This window comes from Lactuca saligna, chromosome 7 (assembly GCF_052625555.1).
Source record: "Lactuca saligna cultivar CGN05327 chromosome 7, ASM5262555v1, whole genome shotgun sequence".
NCBI lineage: Eukaryota > Viridiplantae > Streptophyta > Magnoliopsida > Asterales > Asteraceae > Lactuca > Lactuca saligna.
The window spans coordinates 167,301,126-167,318,647 of NC_136423.1; the positions used below are offsets into that span (position 1 = coordinate 167,301,126).

Genomic DNA, 17,522 nt, shown 5'->3' on the forward strand with positions numbered 1-17,522 from the left:
TTACAAGAAATAACATTTTTTTCCTACATTACGAATCAATTTATGAGAGTGTTTCACTCTAATGTTCAATGTACAATCATAACTATCACAACAATGTCAATGATAAGAATAAAGATTGGGTCCGATTTGCTATAGGGAACGATAGACGTGTTTAGTATATTTTTATTATCTTTTTAATTTATTTGTTTCTTTATTTATTAATTGAAAGTACCACATTTTTGTTAACTAAATTACATAATGAATTAATTTGCAAGAAAAAAGCTTACCGTCGCTATTATATTCACAAACCGTCGCGATTGTGTCGACGACGGCGTGCGATACGTGTTTGCTGCTCCCAGGTTGTGAAGCGTCATCCAGACCCTTTCCAGCCAAACCCTACTACTTTGAATAATAGAATAACCTCATTCATAGGGCATCATCACTCCCCCCTTTCTCTCTCTCACGATCTTCCCTTTTCTTAATTCTTTATGATTTTTGATTCACAATCGGCTAATCCATTACTTCGATTGCCTATCGATCGACCAAAAACCACTGATTAGTTTCGAACCATTCAATACCCAAAATATTTTACATTTCTTTGATTTCCAGGTACGCGATCCAACGCGATTGTCTCTCTCAATATGATAAACTTGTTTAGACTTTCTATGTTTGAGCAAGTGTAGCTGTTTGGTATTCTGATCTGGATCTGTTCTTGCGATTTTCGTTTTGTTTTAGTTCCGATTTGTCTGGATAAACCCTAATGGCCGACGAGAAAGAGGTGAAGGAAGTGGTTGGAGAGAAGACCGATGATAAGAAAAAGAACATGAGCAAGAAGAAGAGCGGAATTCTCTCTCGGATTTGGAATACAGTGTTTAGGTCGCGAAGCGATGATTTTGAGAAGAGACTGCAGTATATATCTAAAGAAGAGGCTACGCTTCTATCGCGAATGAAGAGACGAGCTCTGAGATGGAGGCGAACAGCCAGGAACATAATCATCTTCTCTGTTATCCTTGAGGTAGTTCCTTTACTCATTACCATAAACCCTAGCTTGTATCGATGCCTGATCTCTTGCTAGATTGCCATAAACTAAGAGTTTTCTGTCGAAATTGAAATTCTATTTGTTCTGGCACACAGTTTGTTGCAATTGGTTATGCTATCATGACAACAAGAACAGTAAACATGGACTGGAGAACGAGATCATTGCGAGTCCTACCAATGTTTCTTCTTCCTGCCATATCATTCGCTCTGCATTATGGACTTTTGAGCTTCACGAGATTCGGTAAGTCTACAACATACTTGTCATCCATCCCTATTAACCCCAAATTCTTATCTTCTCCTTTGGTTTATAGGTGATCGAAGGGATCAGAAAGCACTAGAGAGGCTTCGCTCTGAAAGGCAAGCAAAAATCGATGAACTTAAAGAAAGGACTAATTACTACATTACTCAACAACTCATTCAGGTACTACACTGTACACATCGTCTTCTACCTCTCCTCCTCTAGAAACATGTTCTTGTTTCTTATCTTCAAATTTCAACCCGTGTTGCAGAAATATGATCCTGATCCAGCAGCAAAAGCAGCAGCTGCATCTGTTCTCGCATCAAAACTGGGTGCAGATTCAGGCCTGAAAATGTTTCTTGGAAACGAATCACAACCAAATCCGTATACCACAGGGAAGAACAACGAGGTTGAGGTGCATCAAACTACTGGTCTCAGGAAACGAAATCAATCAAACCTTAAATCTCAAGGAAGCAATACAGTAAATCAACAATCAGAAACAGAAATCGGAGATTTGGTTTCTGAGAGATCTTCACATGGTGATCTTGTTGTTGATCATCATGATCCTGCAACTTTAGGTGGTCAAGATGGTGGTTGGATTGCTCGAATTGCTGCAATGCTTGTGGGAGAAGACCCAACTCAATCATATGCACTTATATGCGGGAATTGCCATATGCATAATGGTGAGTAAATGAGAATCCCCATCTTAATTTTAAAGAATTAATATTCAAAATGTGATAATGAGTTGTGTATATGTTAACAGGACTTGTGAGAAAGGAGGAATTCCCTTTTATTACTTACTATTGTCCCCATTGTCATGCGTTGAATAAACCAAAGAATTCAGGAGTTTCTTCTGAAGCAACCATGTCCCCTGTTTTGGGACCTTCAAGAACAGTAAGTGCAGATGTTAAATTGATTGAAGAAAATAATGAAAAGGTAGTACCTGGTGAGATTATCAGCCACGTGGCAGGTGATGTGGAGGAGAAAGAAGTGAGTGAGAAAATAGTGGGAGATGAGTGATGGATTTTTGTGGTTTGTTGTTTTGTTGTGTAAGAGGATGAATTTTGAGGTGTTAATATACACATAGGAATCACTGTCGTGTTGGATGATCTATTATTGTTTGCAGATGTATAATAATAATACATCAATTTCTGCTTTTTTTTTTTTTTTTTTTTTTTTTTTTTTTTGTTATTGTTTTGGCGAACTAAGATCTGTATGGATTGAAATGAAATACAACAATTAAAGATGTGTTTTGTTCGTGGATTCTGATGGAATCTGACTGAATTGGAATCTGATATTCCATTCCATATGTTGCCAAATAGATAGAGTTTAATTTTGTTTTTGATGGATTCACTATTCTTATGGGAGGAACAGAATTTGATTCTATCCTTCCTTTTTTTTTTAATTAAAAGACCAAAATGATACCCTCATTATATATAAATATTTAAAAATATCTATTTTGTTTACTGAATTCAATTCTATATGGAATCCGATAAATTTGGAATTCGAGATTAAATTGACAAAATCAGATTTCAAACTCCATGTAACATGGATTTCAGCATTGGTCTGGGAGGATTGATGGAATTCCATCTTTTATTTTTCTTTATTAAAAAATGAAAGTACCTTCATTGTATATATATTTACAATAGGAAAACTCCACAAAAGTTTTTATGTTTTGGTCTCATAATCGATTTAATCTTTATATATTTTTTTTATTCAATTAAGTAACAAAAATCGACAATTAATTGTATTTATTTTGAAAGGCCAATAGGTCATCCACTTTCAAAAATTACATTTCTGGCCTAGATTTAAAAATTTATTATAGATTTGGTCCAAAATTTATATTTCTTGCCCATATTTCAAAATTTTGTTACGAATTCATCATAAATTTATCTTTTTACATTTTTTTTTTTTTTGTATAAAATCATATTTATACAAAATAATAATTGTTTAGGTTATTGTAGCAATTTTGTGATGGTTGCAATTTATACTCCACTTTCTACTTAAACTCTTTGAACTTTTTACGAATATCCCTAATAAAAATTATAAATGGACACATATTATAATAGATGTAGAAAACTTTCATAAAGATGCTCAATTTTTGAACTCTCCAAACCGTTTAGCAAGTGATTCCCATAAACCTCAATGCATTTTCTCTTTGATATCCTTGATCTTTATGATCTACTTTTCGAATCACACATCTATTTTGAACATACACCGAGTAGTTTCGTTTACGAAGGATTTTGTCAATTTTACACCAAAAATCGTAATCATATGCACAATATGGTTAGAGATAGGGTAGGGCAATCTTCTAGATCTAGCTTTAATTTTTTACAAGTATGCCATGGAGGTTTCATTATCAGTATGATTGATAATGATATGCCACTTTATTGTCTAATTAAACAATTAGGTATGGTCAAGATTGGTTATAAAGTCTTTATAGTTTATCCACCTTTTAAAAATGCAAGAACCAAAATCTTCCTTCTCAATTTACGCTTAATTATGATTATCCTTCAAAATTCTGTTCCTTCAAATTCCAATTCAAGTTTCTATGACAAATTTGATTCCTCCCAAAAACATTCTATCAACAAACATTGTGAGTACTATTACTACTACTACATCCTGGATAAATGCCCTAAAAAACAAAGGAGTTTTCTGATACAAGTGTGTTTGTTAATTGGTGTATAATACAAGAGTGAACAAAAACTATAAACTCTAAAAATTCTCATCTCACTCACTTGATACCAAAGTTGGAGTGTTTGAGCACATGCTCATTTGATGAAGTTCCAACATCTTCTTCTCAGGGTTACACAGTCCTGTCATATCCAAAGGGTAAAACGGTCATTTTACTCACTCTCACTCAGAAGGTAGAAAAGAAAAGAAAGAGACCTGAACACTTGGGAATATCCCAAACAGCAATAGATGTAGTGGTGCATTCTGGTTGACAAAGTTGACGATTATTCTCATGATTCACATTCATTGCAAGCATCCATGCACCAATTGTAACATCCTCATTGCTAAACAACCGAAAACTGAAAAAATAAAAATAATTTTTTATTTCTTTATAAATATGAAGAAGAAGAAGAAGAAGAAGAAGAAACTTGCCTGTTATTTCTAAAAGCAACCAAGCTTGCAACAACGTCTGCAGAAAGAGCATATATTGGACCATAAGCATGGAGAAAGTACTCTTTCCCAAGCATATACCCTAGTGGCTCATGCCTACATACATAGGAAAAGGAAAAGGAAGTATAAAAACCTCAAATAAAAACCAAAATTGCAAAAAAAAAAAAAAAAAGGTTACCATTTGAGCTTTGGGTCAGTGAACACAGGACCTTTCTTCATGCATCCAAGATAAGTCTGTGTGTGATGGCGTTCTTTAGCCAGAAGAAGTGAGAGGCGATCTAGCAATGAATGTAACAAGAACATGAGAAGCGTTTTACACATTTGCACTCTTTAATATGCGATTTGGAAAAGTTAACTAGTTACCTGGACGTAGGTATATGTCATCATCAGCTTTAACATAAAAATCAGAATCATAAAGTGCATATGCAGCTTTGAAGAAAGCTAAGCTGTAATGGAGATAGAAATTAGTATGAAGTTTAGAAAGTGAAGAGGATTGGGTTATTTGGATCTGCCATTAGAGAACTAACGTTTTGTATGGGAGCTTACTGTACTCCTCTTCAATGTCTAAAAGCAAGAAGTCATCGTATTCCTCCACCTCTCTCCTGAGCCCTGCCATTTTTGATGAATCCTTAGTTTTACCAATGATGAACCTGAAGGCCAGGCCAGTTGCTTCTTCCAAGCTGCATAAGGTTGCTCCATTAAAGCAATAAAATGGAATTCCTGATCTAATGATTATCGAACAACTGATATGCAAACTCCGGCTACTTCTGAGATTGAAATACGGAAACTAAATCTAAAACGCTTACCGTTGAAGGCCTTGATGATCGGAAGGCATCCAAGTCTTCCGCAATGATCGCCGTCTACCAGCCGATGCAAAACCTGTTTGAATTCCAACAAACCCCATCACTTTATGCCTATTCTGTTCTCCTTCAGAAACCAAATCGCTAGAACCACCACTTCTATCCCAAACCACAGACACCGAAATCGGTTTACTATGTTTACATTTATATACTCCAGTGATATCTTGTCTCAGAACGACAATGCCGATGAATAACAAACCAATCAAGGAACAGAGAGTTAGCACGACTGATCTACGACCTATGTTAGATGGATGACGAGCATGGAAGAACTTCCTGGATGAGGGCATCGGCATTGTAAGAAACCCTAGAAATTGTAAAGAATCTAGGGTTTTTGATGTGGAGATCGAGAATTGTGATTTGAGATCATTGACAGAGGGAAATTGATAGAAGTAAAGTGTATGATTCACAGAGATCTGTAGGTTAGGCAGGAAGGAGGTGAAATTAGGTTCGTTATGACGGTTTATTTGGTTTCTGCCCGTTTACTCTGGGTGATTTGTAAGCAATTGGTTTTTTCAAACATAACCATTTCTGTTTTATAGAATTATATAATACAATATTTAAAACATAAATTATTTTATATGGAGAAAATTGATTATAACCTAAAAATGTGTGAAATGTCTCTAAATATATAGAAGATTATAACCTAATCAAGTAATTTATCATCTAACAAAGGATTTGATTAGATATTATAATATAAATTTTATTTTATTTAGAAAATTCCACTAATTTTGTTCTTACATATCATACTATACTAAATGGTTGAAGTTGAACCATGGTTACCTAATTCGCACATAAGGCTGCGTACCTCGAACCAGTTCGCTATGTACCGAATCGGGGTACGAAGGCGTACCAAGTCGCTCTGGGAACGGGAACCAAATCGGAATTGCAGCATACCAATTCGATGCTTGGCAATGGGACGATTGATCTTCAATTCGTGTGTGGGACGACGAATTTTGTGAACCCCTTCAATTGGAATCGTGATTGGGATGCCATGTCAGTGCCGACTTTCAATTTGGCGGGAATTAGTGAGACACTTAGAAAAAGTGGTACGTCTCCTCGATTTCTAACTAATTCCTATGTACCAAGCTATCAGTATTATGGATACAAATATATTGTGATTCTTGATTTCTATTATCTCATTCCAAATCTGTTGCAATTTCTTTACTTCTCCAATTTCTGTTCTTCTCCAATTTATCTACTGTTTCACCCTGTGATTGAGAAAAAAATGGTGTTCGGAAGAAATGCCAATACTCCAGCAAATAGTGAAACACAAGCAGATTACATTAGTGATGTTGATGATGAAGTATAGCAAACACAACAAAGATCAACAACCCCTGAAGGAAATGATGCAAACAGACCACTTTTAGAAGAAGTTGCGTCTTGTGGTGCATGAAGCAGTAAAAATGTTGGAGGTTCTAAATAGTGGGTTTGTAACCACTGTAAAGGAAAATTTACCAGCTCGTACACCCGAATCCATGTCTATTTTTTTGGACCTGCTGCAGGGAAAACCACCGATATTAGAATATGTGCGGTCATGGTTAGAGATCAACATAAAAGAGAGTCTTAGGAAGAAGGTAACAGAAGCAGAAAACAGTGGAGTTGCAAAGTGTTTGAAGAATTATGTTCTCTCTAAAAATGCACCTTCAAGGAAACGCATTGAAGAATCATTTGGAATATTAGAGAGGAACGCAGTGGACTTGAAGATTAGGGCTGACAATTCTCGACACAACCCGCAACACGACACGAAATAAATGAGTTTTGATTGAGTTTTTCAACCCGCCAATCCGTTTATTAAACGGGTCATATATGAGTTTCTAAAAAAATAAACGGGTTGACCCGCCAACCCGTTTATATTTTTAATAAAAAAAATTATATTTTAATTTTGAATGTATTTATGTATCACATATTAATATTTAATAAGTATTATAATATATATATATATATATATATATATATATATATATATATATATATATATATATATATATATATATATATATATATATATATACACCATTGATTCATACACCACTTGAATTATCTATGTTTGTATTAATGTTTAGTTTGAAGATGTTTCTATGAATATTTTTAATTTTCATTTGGATGTTTAAGACTTAAGTGTCTAAAATTCGGATATGTTTGCATCAACCATCAAGAATTTAATCATGTTTAATTGTCAAGTTTATTTATGGAATCTAACCCACAAACCCACCAACCCATATAAATAAATGGGTTGACGGGTCATATATGAGTTTATGTTCCAAACACGTCAACCCGTGACCTGAATATTTAAATAGGTCGTGTTTGGGTTGACATATTTTGACCCATCAACCCGCCAACCCGAACACGACACGATTGTCAGGCCTATTGAAGATAGTTCGAGGATTATGTGCCAACAGAATCCCTTTCAATGTTTTACGTTACCTGCAATTCCTTGAAATGATTAGCGCCATCAAGAATGCACCGGATAGATACAAACCTCCATCGTGTGAAAAAGCGAGGACCGTATTACTTGATGAATGTGTTAGGGACGTTGAGAAGGAGCTTACACCGATTAAGGACACGTGGATCGCACAAGGAGTCTCAATAGTCTCTGATGGGTGGACTAATGTGAAACATAATCCACTCATCAATGTCCTTGCGGTTAATTCCCGTGTTAGGGACGTTGAGAAGGAGCTTACACCGATTTTATGGAGGCATTTGATAGAATTGCGGAGAGTGAAGAAGATGCAAAAATTTTACGAGAACAATTCGTGAAATTTCATATGAAGAAAGGAATTTACGCTATGACCTCAACTCAAATCGATGCCGTAACCATGGACGGAATTGATTGGTGGGCAACTTATGGATCGGAGACTCCGGAATTGGCGGATGTAGCAAAAAGAGTACTCTCACAACCGATTAGTAACTCCTCGGCGGAGAGAAATTGAAGTACATACTCCTATATTCATAACGTGAAGCGAAACCGTTTAAATTGCAAGAGAGCGGATAAACTAGTTTTTATTCACTCAAACATTAGGCTTCAATCCCGTTTTTCAGAATCTTATAAATCCAAACCCCTAAAAATAGGACATGAATTCGAAAAGCGATTATATAGAAGGTTTAAGTGCCCGATTGGAGGAAATGGTTTGGGAGAATCTTGAAGAAGAAGGCATGGAGAACGGGAAAGGAAAAAGGGAGCAGTTAGACTAGAAGTTTTATGCTTGGTTATTTGTATCATTCGTGTTATTGTAATTTGTAACAGATTTTCTATTTCATCTTTTGTCATGTAATATGTTATAGGGAGAATTTCATATATGCCCTTCTTAAACATCAAAATATCATATTTACCCAACTTAATTTCTAAATATCATATTTACCCTTCATAAAATTTCTAAATATCATATTTACCATTCATAAAATTTCAAAATATCATATATGTCCTTTTTAAACATCATAATATCATATATACCCTTCTTAAATATCAAAATATCGTATATGTACTTTTTAAACATCAAAATATCAATGGTAATATCTAAAATATTCTTCATCTACAACATAATCAACAAAAAAAACTAAACAATCAAAATATACATTCCATAGAGAGGGTTGAAAATGAATATTTTTGTTTGTCAAGAGGACGACATTCCAACAATTTAGAAGTTCACGTTCCATTATCATAGACGTAAGGATAATATCGTTAAATTTTTTAATTATTATAGTAATTTTAAGTTATAAAAAATGATTATAAAATATTAAAAACATTATAAAAAAGGATTTGGGCAAATATGATATTTTGAATGTTTATGAAGGGTAAATATGATATTAAGAAATTAAGCTGGGCAAATATGATATTTTGAGGTTTAAGAAGGGCATATATGAAATTCTCCCTATGTTATAATTTGTAACATATTTTCTATTTCATCTTTTGTCATGTAATATGTTATCTGTTACATCTTTTAGTACTTAAGAGTTAAGAATTGAAAGGTGTGATCATTTATGTTTTTGGTCTTTGTTAATTTGATATAATATCTTCCAGTTTTATCATACATGTACACTACTATGTTTCTAAAACATGGTTTACATTTGGGTACATCGTACCTGTTCGTTCCACAATGAGCCTACCCTCCTCCGTACCCAATACGTCCAATCTAGTGAACCCCGTATCGGTACCTCGTTCCCGTACCGGAGCGATCCGCGAATTAGGTAACTATGGTTTGAACCAAACAAATGATTTTTTGTAGACTTCAAAGTTTTATATACTTTTTTTTATTACTAAAAGCAACCACATGATTTCGTGTCACATTTGTATTATAGTTTTTTAGCATACAAAAATTTCAATCATTCTGATTAACACCAAAAGGAGGAAATTCAATTCCATCCTTCATTAATGTGTATTTACCATATTACAGGTTTCTCCACAGAACCAGGTGGGACCCACCAAATCCCCCTCGATTTCATTCCCTTGGATGCATTCCCAATGATCTATTCACAATAAACAATGGTGTGATTAAAGACATTGATAAGAAACAAGATTGTAATCTGGTTGATAAGGGTAGAATCGTACATTTATGTTCACACTGCAAACATTTCAGAGCTTTAAAGACTGAAGACTCGATATGATTGATTACATTCCCACAACTCCAACAACAACAAGTTGAACAATACCAATTGCCTTCAGGTAGCTCCTGGAAAACCATAATCATCAAAACTACGTAGTTTTGATTCAAAATAATATAAATGGAGGAAACTTAACCAACCTGTGTAGACAAGCATGTTTGATGAAAACTTGAAGGGTAGTTATCACAACATATCAACTCACCTCCATCACCACAAAGTCCACAAGTATCATCACTTTGGTCAACCGGCACCTTTATAGCCCGTGTGGCGTTTTTCCTAAGTTTGTATTCGGTTGACCAAGCTTCCAGCTGGCATAAAGTGAAAGACTTTCCAGATTCCATAAAAAGATTCAAACATGTGGTGTTGTTATCCATGCTAAAACCAACATGATTATTGAATTCAGAAACACAAAATACTTTTTCACAACACCTACACAAAATACCATTTCGTGTTACTAAACCATGCTTCATCACAGTATCATCCTGTGGGTTCCTGTACTGGATCGATTCATTAATATGAATAACTCCAAGATTTATCAACCAAGACAATATTGTTCTTACACCAAGGGTAGTATTGTACTTTCTCACAACTTTTGGAACACGAGAGTTCTTTTTTGTGGTAGTGGAATGATTACTGAATATAGCCGAGAGTAAAAGGTCATCGTCCTTTATATGATAATTCCCTTTTTTCTTCTTTTTTGCTTTCTGTTTTTTCAAATACGAAACATTGACCAAACTTCTCTTTCCTTTGACTTCTTTCCCTTCTTTCAGACAAGTCAAACTCTTGTCAATAAACACTACTTTTGCAAAGGGATCAAGTAAGTACCAACAATGAGCTAAATCAGTCACTGTTTTTGAATTTATCAATTCAATGACTTTGGTCAATTCATTGGAAAGATCAGATTGAAATTGAGGGAAATTTGTCCACTTTATGTCATCGCGTACACAATCATATTTTGAATCTTGAACTAACTCGTGTCCACACATGTTCCAAGCTCTGTAAAATTCCCGAATTGGCCTTCCTTCTGGAGATTTGAAGACGTATTCTCCACGCCCTTTACAATGGGTGATTATGTTTCTCCTCCCAATTAACCAACCTGCTGATTTAAGTAAGGAGTAGGTGTAATAACGCAAAAGAGGTTTAGGATCCATGGTGGAATCTTTAGGGGTGACAAATAGTAGTTCATCTTTATCAAGTTCAATAAATGAAGAATCTTTCCATCTTGGCTTAGAAGGTTTAACAGGTTTAGTAACAAAATGTTCTCCAGATGACACTTTTATTCTTTTAACTTCCATATCAAGGTCATTTCTTGTTAATGAAGCAAACTCTTCATAGGTGCTACACTGTATAGAATCCAGCTGACTTGTCATGACTGAATTGTCACTGTCTGAACAAAATGAGATGTTTTTAGGGCTCCTTTCATCATTTTCAAAAATCGAGTGCTCCAGTTTCAAGACAGCTTTTAGTTCCTCTACTATCTCCATGTCCAAAGAACACATCTCTAAAAATGTAGTTTTCATCCATTGAACCCTCGAAACAATCATCATGTAAATTCTCGATGTTGTAGCTTAACAACATCTTCAACGACCTGATGCAATGCCCTTTCATTTGAAAGATCTCTTTTGCTTCCTTGATTTAATGAACTTCAGAACACGAATTTAACAAAAATACAGATCTTAACAGGATGTGACAATCTGTGCGTTTTAAGACCAACCTATGAACATCACACCATCTGCAATAACACAAGGCGTCTAATTTAAACGAAGGTAGATGTACGAGAAGTAGTTATAGAACACTCAACAAAACCGCGGAGAATCACCGAGCTGCACTTCTGAACACCTCAAAAGGCGATCCAAGGCAAATAAACAACAGAAGAATCAAGGAATCTTATCAAACTTATGCAGATAATAACATCAATCGAACTTGAAGACATTATACTTAAACTACAAAAACAATATTCCACCGCTAAATTCCTCAATTCGAAGATTTCCAGTAACATTGAGCTAGAAAAAAACAGAGAAATACATAAATCAGAAGATAATCAGACCTGTGGATTGCATTTTCCGTCTCAAACGAAACTAGGGCTTGACGATGCACTGATGCAGAGAAATCAAGCAGCTCAAACCAACGGGAGCATTTCTGAATCGTCTCACACGCATCTCGCTTCTCACAAGTAAGTCGGCAGAAGTGAGTGAAGGATTAGGCTATGGAGATTCCGATAGCACACGAGATGGCAACAACGATGGCGTCATCCTGATCATCATTTTCTTCAAAACAAAATCATTGGCGAAGGTGGTGTTGGTATTAGTGTTGTTGTGTGTATGATGACAATTATTGTTGCACTTTTTAATATTTCAGCAAGATTTTGAATCCTTCATTGTTTCCTAGATTTAGTTTTAAAAATGTTTTTTTTTTCATATTTTAATACAAAAACACCAGTCCGTGATTTCTAATTTTATAATTTATAATGTAAATTTTAACCAATTATTTTTATTATTATAGAAAAATTTCACAAATAAATGGAAAGTAAAAATCTTCATCATGTATACCGAAACAAATAGCTTTGTTAAATTCATGTGTATATGTCAAGCATCCGTTAGCTCTTCTTAAACAAGACCAAGTTAAATCCTCATCTAGCAAGATGGTATGGAAATGTCATTGAGTCACAACGTACAAAAAAGGTCCCAAGCAAAACGAAAAAGGGTCAAAATTAATATTATATTGAATTACATCGTGCATCATTGCATGGAGACAAGGAACCTCTTAAACCAAGTGACCTTCATGGTTGGATCTATGTTTTTCTATGGGTTATGTGGTAATATTCTAGTGAGATTTAAAATAGAGTGGCGTGTATGATATTAAAGTGTAAGTTTTTTTTTGGGTCAAAGTGGATAGCATCATGTGTTAGCCCATAATCATTTATATATGTACAATTGTGCTTGAGTTTTAGCCCATGTACATTAGGCCCATGTATTTATCTGTTGTAAGTAAATGGTTTTTCTATTTATATGAAATAGGGACGATCAGTTTTCCCAAATCTCGATTTCGTACCGGTAACGAACCGTACCGAATGTAAAAATATGGGACGGTACTTGGTACTCCAAATATATAAATTCGGGAATTGGTACCGTCGGTACGGGTACTAGTACTGAAAATCGGTACCATTCCAGGTACCGGTACCGGTGATGTTAATTCGGTTCGGTACTCGGGATTGACTTTTGACAAAATTCGGTTTTTGGGAAATCGGGAACCGTATGGGTCGGTACCGGTTCCATCCCACGCTCATCCCTAATATGAAATTATTCAATCACGTAAGGAAAGGTGATATTCTCTTAATTCTCATATGGTATAAGAAGGTATCCCTCACATATGTTTTTTAAAATTTCTCCAAACCCTAATACATGTTCATTCTCTTCCGTTTCTCCCTTTTGCTACGTTTCTACTGGTACAACGTTTTCATCATAGTCGACTTTGATTCCTCTCTACAACATTCGTATGATCACCATTAACTTAAATATGCCAATTATCTCTTATATCATAATTAGGTGGAGACTTATTTTATTTCTCAAGACTTATTTGGTTATCCATATGTTTTTGTGTCATGTCACATCTTTATTTACTGATCCATCTATACATGTCATTATATAGAAAGCAAATAAGGGTCGATTGCTTAAGATCATTGTCCGCACAACCTTCTTTACTATTGCTTGATCGAGGAATCTATGGCTGAAACCCTTGTGTGTAAAACTATCGTTGTTGTATGGATTTCCTTACAAAAGGTCTATTCCCTATGCTCCAAGACATAGGAAATCTAACAGTTGCAATATTTACGCAGAGGTAGTGATTGTGTAGCACCTGGTTTCCGGTATGTGAATTTCATTTGAGCATTGCCCTAATTTAGCCTTGGACTCGGCGAGTCATAGGGTCCGACTCGCCGAGTAGGGACGGGACTCAGGACGCGTTTTAAGTAGGCGACTCGACGAGTCCATATCCTGGACTCGGCGAGTCACAGCTGTTGGATGAAACCCTAAGTTTCAGGGGTTTGCACCCTATTTAAACAGCTTATCCGCCCCAGGCCAGCCCCCATTCTCTCCCCAGAGCTCCCAACCTTCGTTTGTGCTTGTTCTTTGAAGATTTGAAGCTTTGTTGTGTGTTTTAAAGGCTTTGAAGGAGGAAAGGAAGTAGGTTCAGAAGAAAGGAAGCCATCCAGGCGATTATTGTGTTCTTCCAACATCTCCTTTGAGGTATAACTCGTTTTCCCCTTCATTCTATGCTTAAAACTTCATTTGGGTCATCCTTGGTTAATTCCTCAAGTGTGTATGTGCTTATTATGGCGTAATAAGGCGGTTGGCCTTTGGATCTGTGCAATATTAAGCTCCAGGAGCTCAGATCTGTGAGCTTTATGGCCCCATGTGGCTTGCTAGCTCTAGATCTATCCTTTTGAGACATTTTGAGCCTTATAATTCATTTTGGTGCATATCCACACGTAAAGTTGGAAACTTTACGTGTGATTCGTGCCCTAGAAGTCCAGATCTATGAATGGCATGGACTGGAATCGAGCAAATCGCTATATTTAAGGAGTGCATGGCGACGACTCGGCGAGTCGCATGGGTGACTCGGCGAGTCTGGTCGCGAGTCGTTGATTTGGTCCCTTATTCATATGTCGAGTTGAGCCTTGAGTCACAGGGGGTGACTCGGTGAGTTGGGAGCTGAACTCACCCATGTTAGGACTCGGCGAGTCAATGCTCTGACTCGGCGAGTCCAAGGCAATCTTCATAGCTCAAGAGCAGACTCGGCGAGTTGTTCATACAACTCGGCGAGTCTTAGCAGAAAGTGTTCATCGGATGAAGATGAACTCGACGAGTTGTTCATACAACTCGGCGAGTAGGATGAAGGTGATGGAATGACAGTTAGAAGCCGGACTCGTCGAGTCATAGCCCGACTCGACGAGTAGATCCAGGACCCAAGGACATTGGTTGCTTAGGACTCGGCGAGTGGTGATCCACTCGGCGAGTCGGGTCAACTGAAAGTTGACTCCAGCTTTGGCTTAGAGTTTATCCAGGGGTAAAATAGTCATTTTACCCAAAGGTCGGTTAGCAGTGTTTGATTGAGTATGTTATGGGAATTGCAGCCGGAGGACTCCCGGAGCAGCAGCAGTCAGTCAGTTCCCTACCAGTTCAGCAGCTACTTCGAGGTGAGTTACCTTCCAGTAGCGGTGGGTCTAAGGCCACAATGCCGACCCACCAGTAGGAGATGTATGATAGATGATTGTCTTTGTGATATCATCTAAGTTGTTATTGCCTGATATGTTATATGCTACCATGATATGTGGTAAGTGATAATAGTAGAGTTTGGTTGTTAGGACCAAAGGGTAGTCAGACACCCCAGATACGTCTGACAGTATGTGATGATATGTTTGCATGCTGGCTTGATATGTTATATGTGATCGTAGTGGTAGGGGGTGAAATAGTCCCCGAGGATCGGTTGTTAGGACCGATGGGTAGTCAGCACCCCAGAATGGCTTGACATGGGTAGGTCAGCACCCCAGAATGGCTTGACACGGGTAGGTCGGCACCCCAGAATGGCCGTACCGGGTAGTCAGGCACCCCAGAATAGCCTGGCAGTATATATATGTTATGTGTTTGTATGGTATGCGGTACGTTGGGGGAACTCACTAAGCTTTGTGCTTACGTTTACAGTTTTGTTTCAGGTACCTCTGCTTCGAAGGGGAAGGAGCCGGCGCGGTAGCGGCACGTCATACACACTCTTCGATTTCCGCATTTATGAGTTTCACTGGGATTGTACTCTGATATTTTTATGATGTATGGTTGACTTTTGAACATGGTTGCGGTGGTTTGGATCAAACAATGTTTTTATTTATTAATATTTTCTAAAGTAATATTTTAAAAATGAAATTTTCGGACGTAAAAATTGGGTCGTTACAAGTTGGTATCAGAGCCCTGGTTTGAGGGATTCGGACACGCCTTCGGGAGTGTTTGGACTCAAATCGAGGGATTGAAAGATTTTTCCAAAAGAAATTGTTCTTTAAAAACCGGAAAGGAGTCACGAGAAAGAGTAAAGTGTGTGACGCGCGCGACCGGCCGAGCTCAAGTAAGTATTCCCCAAAGTACCCATACAAGTTTATGTTATGTTTATCAGCTTATTGAATATTGCATGCTAGAATAGGCTAAGGATCTAGGAGTGATGCCTTATGTGCCTGCTTATGTGTTACAGCTTTAAGAATATTGCATGCTAGAATTGAGTAGACAGCAGTAGGATAGCCTGTTTAGGTTATGCCTGATAGGAGGAGCTTAGCATCCTATGTTAAGTGTCATTTCTTGTTCTAAGAACAGTTTGGCTTGAGTCTGTTTTTCCTTATCCGAATGCTGCTTGCTTCGTGCTCGGTGGGATTCTGAGTAATGGGAGTGAGTCACTAGGTAAACACGTCACACCACATGTAATCAGGGTTGAATAATCCCAAAGTATTGGAACTGGCCCTATTGCGCAGCTCTTGTTTGAGTCCAACCGTTGTAGGGACGGATCTTTTACTTGAAGGATTATCTGATCCTCATTACATGTGATGGTGTTTAGGTGGTGGCTAACTGGCATTATGAGGAGACCTACAGCAGCTGAGGACCGGTTGTGTTGAACTTGGGTTTCCCCTAGGGCAAGCCCAGGATGAGTATAGCAGAGAGTAGCAGTAGTGAAGGGGAGATGGTGGAGTCGAGGAATTCCTCGGGGAAGGTACGGATAGATGTGGAAGGTAGTATGGGCCCGTACTACTGAAAGCAGAGGATCCGTACCCGAGCCAAGGAAGGCCAAGACAAGACCAAGGAACCTGTAAGTAGTTGAGATCCCTCAGAAAGTAGCAGTACCACTAATGATTATATTGATGTTTTGCAGAATGGTGGTACTTCGACCGAGACCGACAGAGGGCGGATCAGGAGAGGGGTCAGGTTCGGGATCTGGCACCGAGCCGATTGAGGAGGGGCTACGTGAGTTCATCACGTCGGAGATCACTAGGGGCATCCTTGAGTCGACCCCCATCATCTTTGGGTCGATCAAGGAAGGGATCATGGAGTTGATGGAGGATCGCCTACGGGCATTCAGGAGCGACTTGGCCTCCAGCCAGTCAGGATCTCGCACACTGTCCTTCAAGGACTTCAGGAGCAGTGGTGCGCCGGATTTCCATGGGGTGAAGGACCCCATTGTCGCCAGGCGGTGGATTGCGGATATCGAGTCCGCCCAGTTGATCAGCTTCTGCCCTGAGGGGTCGAAGGTGAGGTACGCAGCAGGGTGTTTGCGGGACCGGGCACCAGATTGGTGGGAGTCAGTGGGTGACTCGATGGGAGCCTCGGCCATCGAGGCCATGACCTGGTCGGACTTTGTGGATAGGTTCAGGGCAGAGTTTGCGCCAGCAGTCGAGCTTCAGCAGCTGGCCAGGGAGTTCTTAGACATGAGACAGACGACAGAGACTGTGGCGGAGATCACCGCCAAGTTTCGGGAGAGGGCTTTGTTGGTGCCCCAGTATGCAGGTGACGAGGATATGAGGAGGACTCGTTACCACGATATGCTACGAGCGGACATTCGGGAGCATGTGAGCTTTTCGGCTTGCCCTACCCTGGACTCCATGATTGCCAGGGCTAGGGAGAGGGAGATAGATTTGGAGCACATCCGGAAACGGA

General features: G+C 38.0%; 2 protein-coding genes and 1 pseudogene across 3 annotated transcripts; 1 reads left to right on the plus strand and 2 right to left on the minus strand.

Annotated features, from left to right (window-relative positions):
- Positions 1-372: 372 nt before the first annotated feature.
- On the plus strand, positions 373-2,512 carry LOC145005100 (uncharacterized protein At2g24330-like). Its single transcript, XM_078964148.1, has 6 exons — positions 373-588; positions 715-994; positions 1,114-1,258; positions 1,329-1,438; positions 1,527-1,938; positions 2,019-2,512. The coding sequence occupies exons 2-6, from the start codon at positions 740-742 to the stop codon at positions 2,273-2,275; spliced, it is 1,179 nt and encodes a 392-aa protein (XP_078820274.1). The 5' UTR covers positions 373-588; positions 715-739; the 3' UTR covers positions 2,276-2,512.
- Positions 2,513-3,755: 1,243 nt separating this feature from the next.
- LOC145003747 (putative beta-1,3-galactosyltransferase 14) lies at positions 3,756-5,738 on the minus strand. Its single transcript, XM_078962654.1, has 7 exons — positions 5,185-5,738; positions 4,906-5,058; positions 4,742-4,824; positions 4,557-4,656; positions 4,361-4,474; positions 4,145-4,287; positions 3,756-4,071 (listed from the first exon to the last, which is right to left on the minus strand). The coding sequence occupies exons 1-7, from the start codon at positions 5,529-5,531 to the stop codon at positions 3,986-3,988; spliced, it is 1,026 nt and encodes a 341-aa protein (XP_078818780.1). The 5' UTR covers positions 5,532-5,738; the 3' UTR covers positions 3,756-3,985.
- Positions 5,739-9,314: 3,576 nt separating this feature from the next.
- Positions 9,315-12,184, minus strand: LOC145003813 (increased DNA methylation 1-like; annotated as a pseudogene). The gene is made up of 4 exons (XR_013662164.1): positions 11,885-12,184; positions 9,978-11,668; positions 9,785-9,905; positions 9,315-9,702 (listed from the first exon to the last, which is right to left on the minus strand). The product of XR_013662164.1 is annotated as an increased DNA methylation 1-like (transcript).
- Positions 12,185-17,522: the final 5,338 nt, after the last annotated feature.

Coding starts and splice junctions, on each gene's coding strand:
- LOC145005100 (XM_078964148.1), top strand. CDS start 740: ATGGCCGACGAGAAAGAGGTGAAGGAAGTGGTTGGAGAGAAGACCGAT. Junction 1,439..1,526: donor TTACTCAACAACTCATTCAG/GTACTACACTGT, acceptor CCCGTGTTGCAG/AAATATGATCCTGATCCAGC. Junction 1,939..2,018: donor GAATTGCCATATGCATAATG/GTGAGTAAATGA, acceptor ATATGTTAACAG/GACTTGTGAGAAAGGAGGAA.
- LOC145003747 (XM_078962654.1), bottom strand. CDS start 5,531: ATGCCGATGCCCTCATCCAGGAAGTTCTTCCATGCTCGTCATCCATCT. Junction 5,059..5,184: donor GATCATCAAGGCCTTCAACG/GTAAGCGTTTTA, acceptor AACCTTATGCAG/CTTGGAAGAAGCAACTGGCC. Junction 4,475..4,556: donor ACTGACCCAAAGCTCAAATG/GTAACCTTTTTT, acceptor CTATGTATGTAG/GCATGAGCCACTAGGGTATA.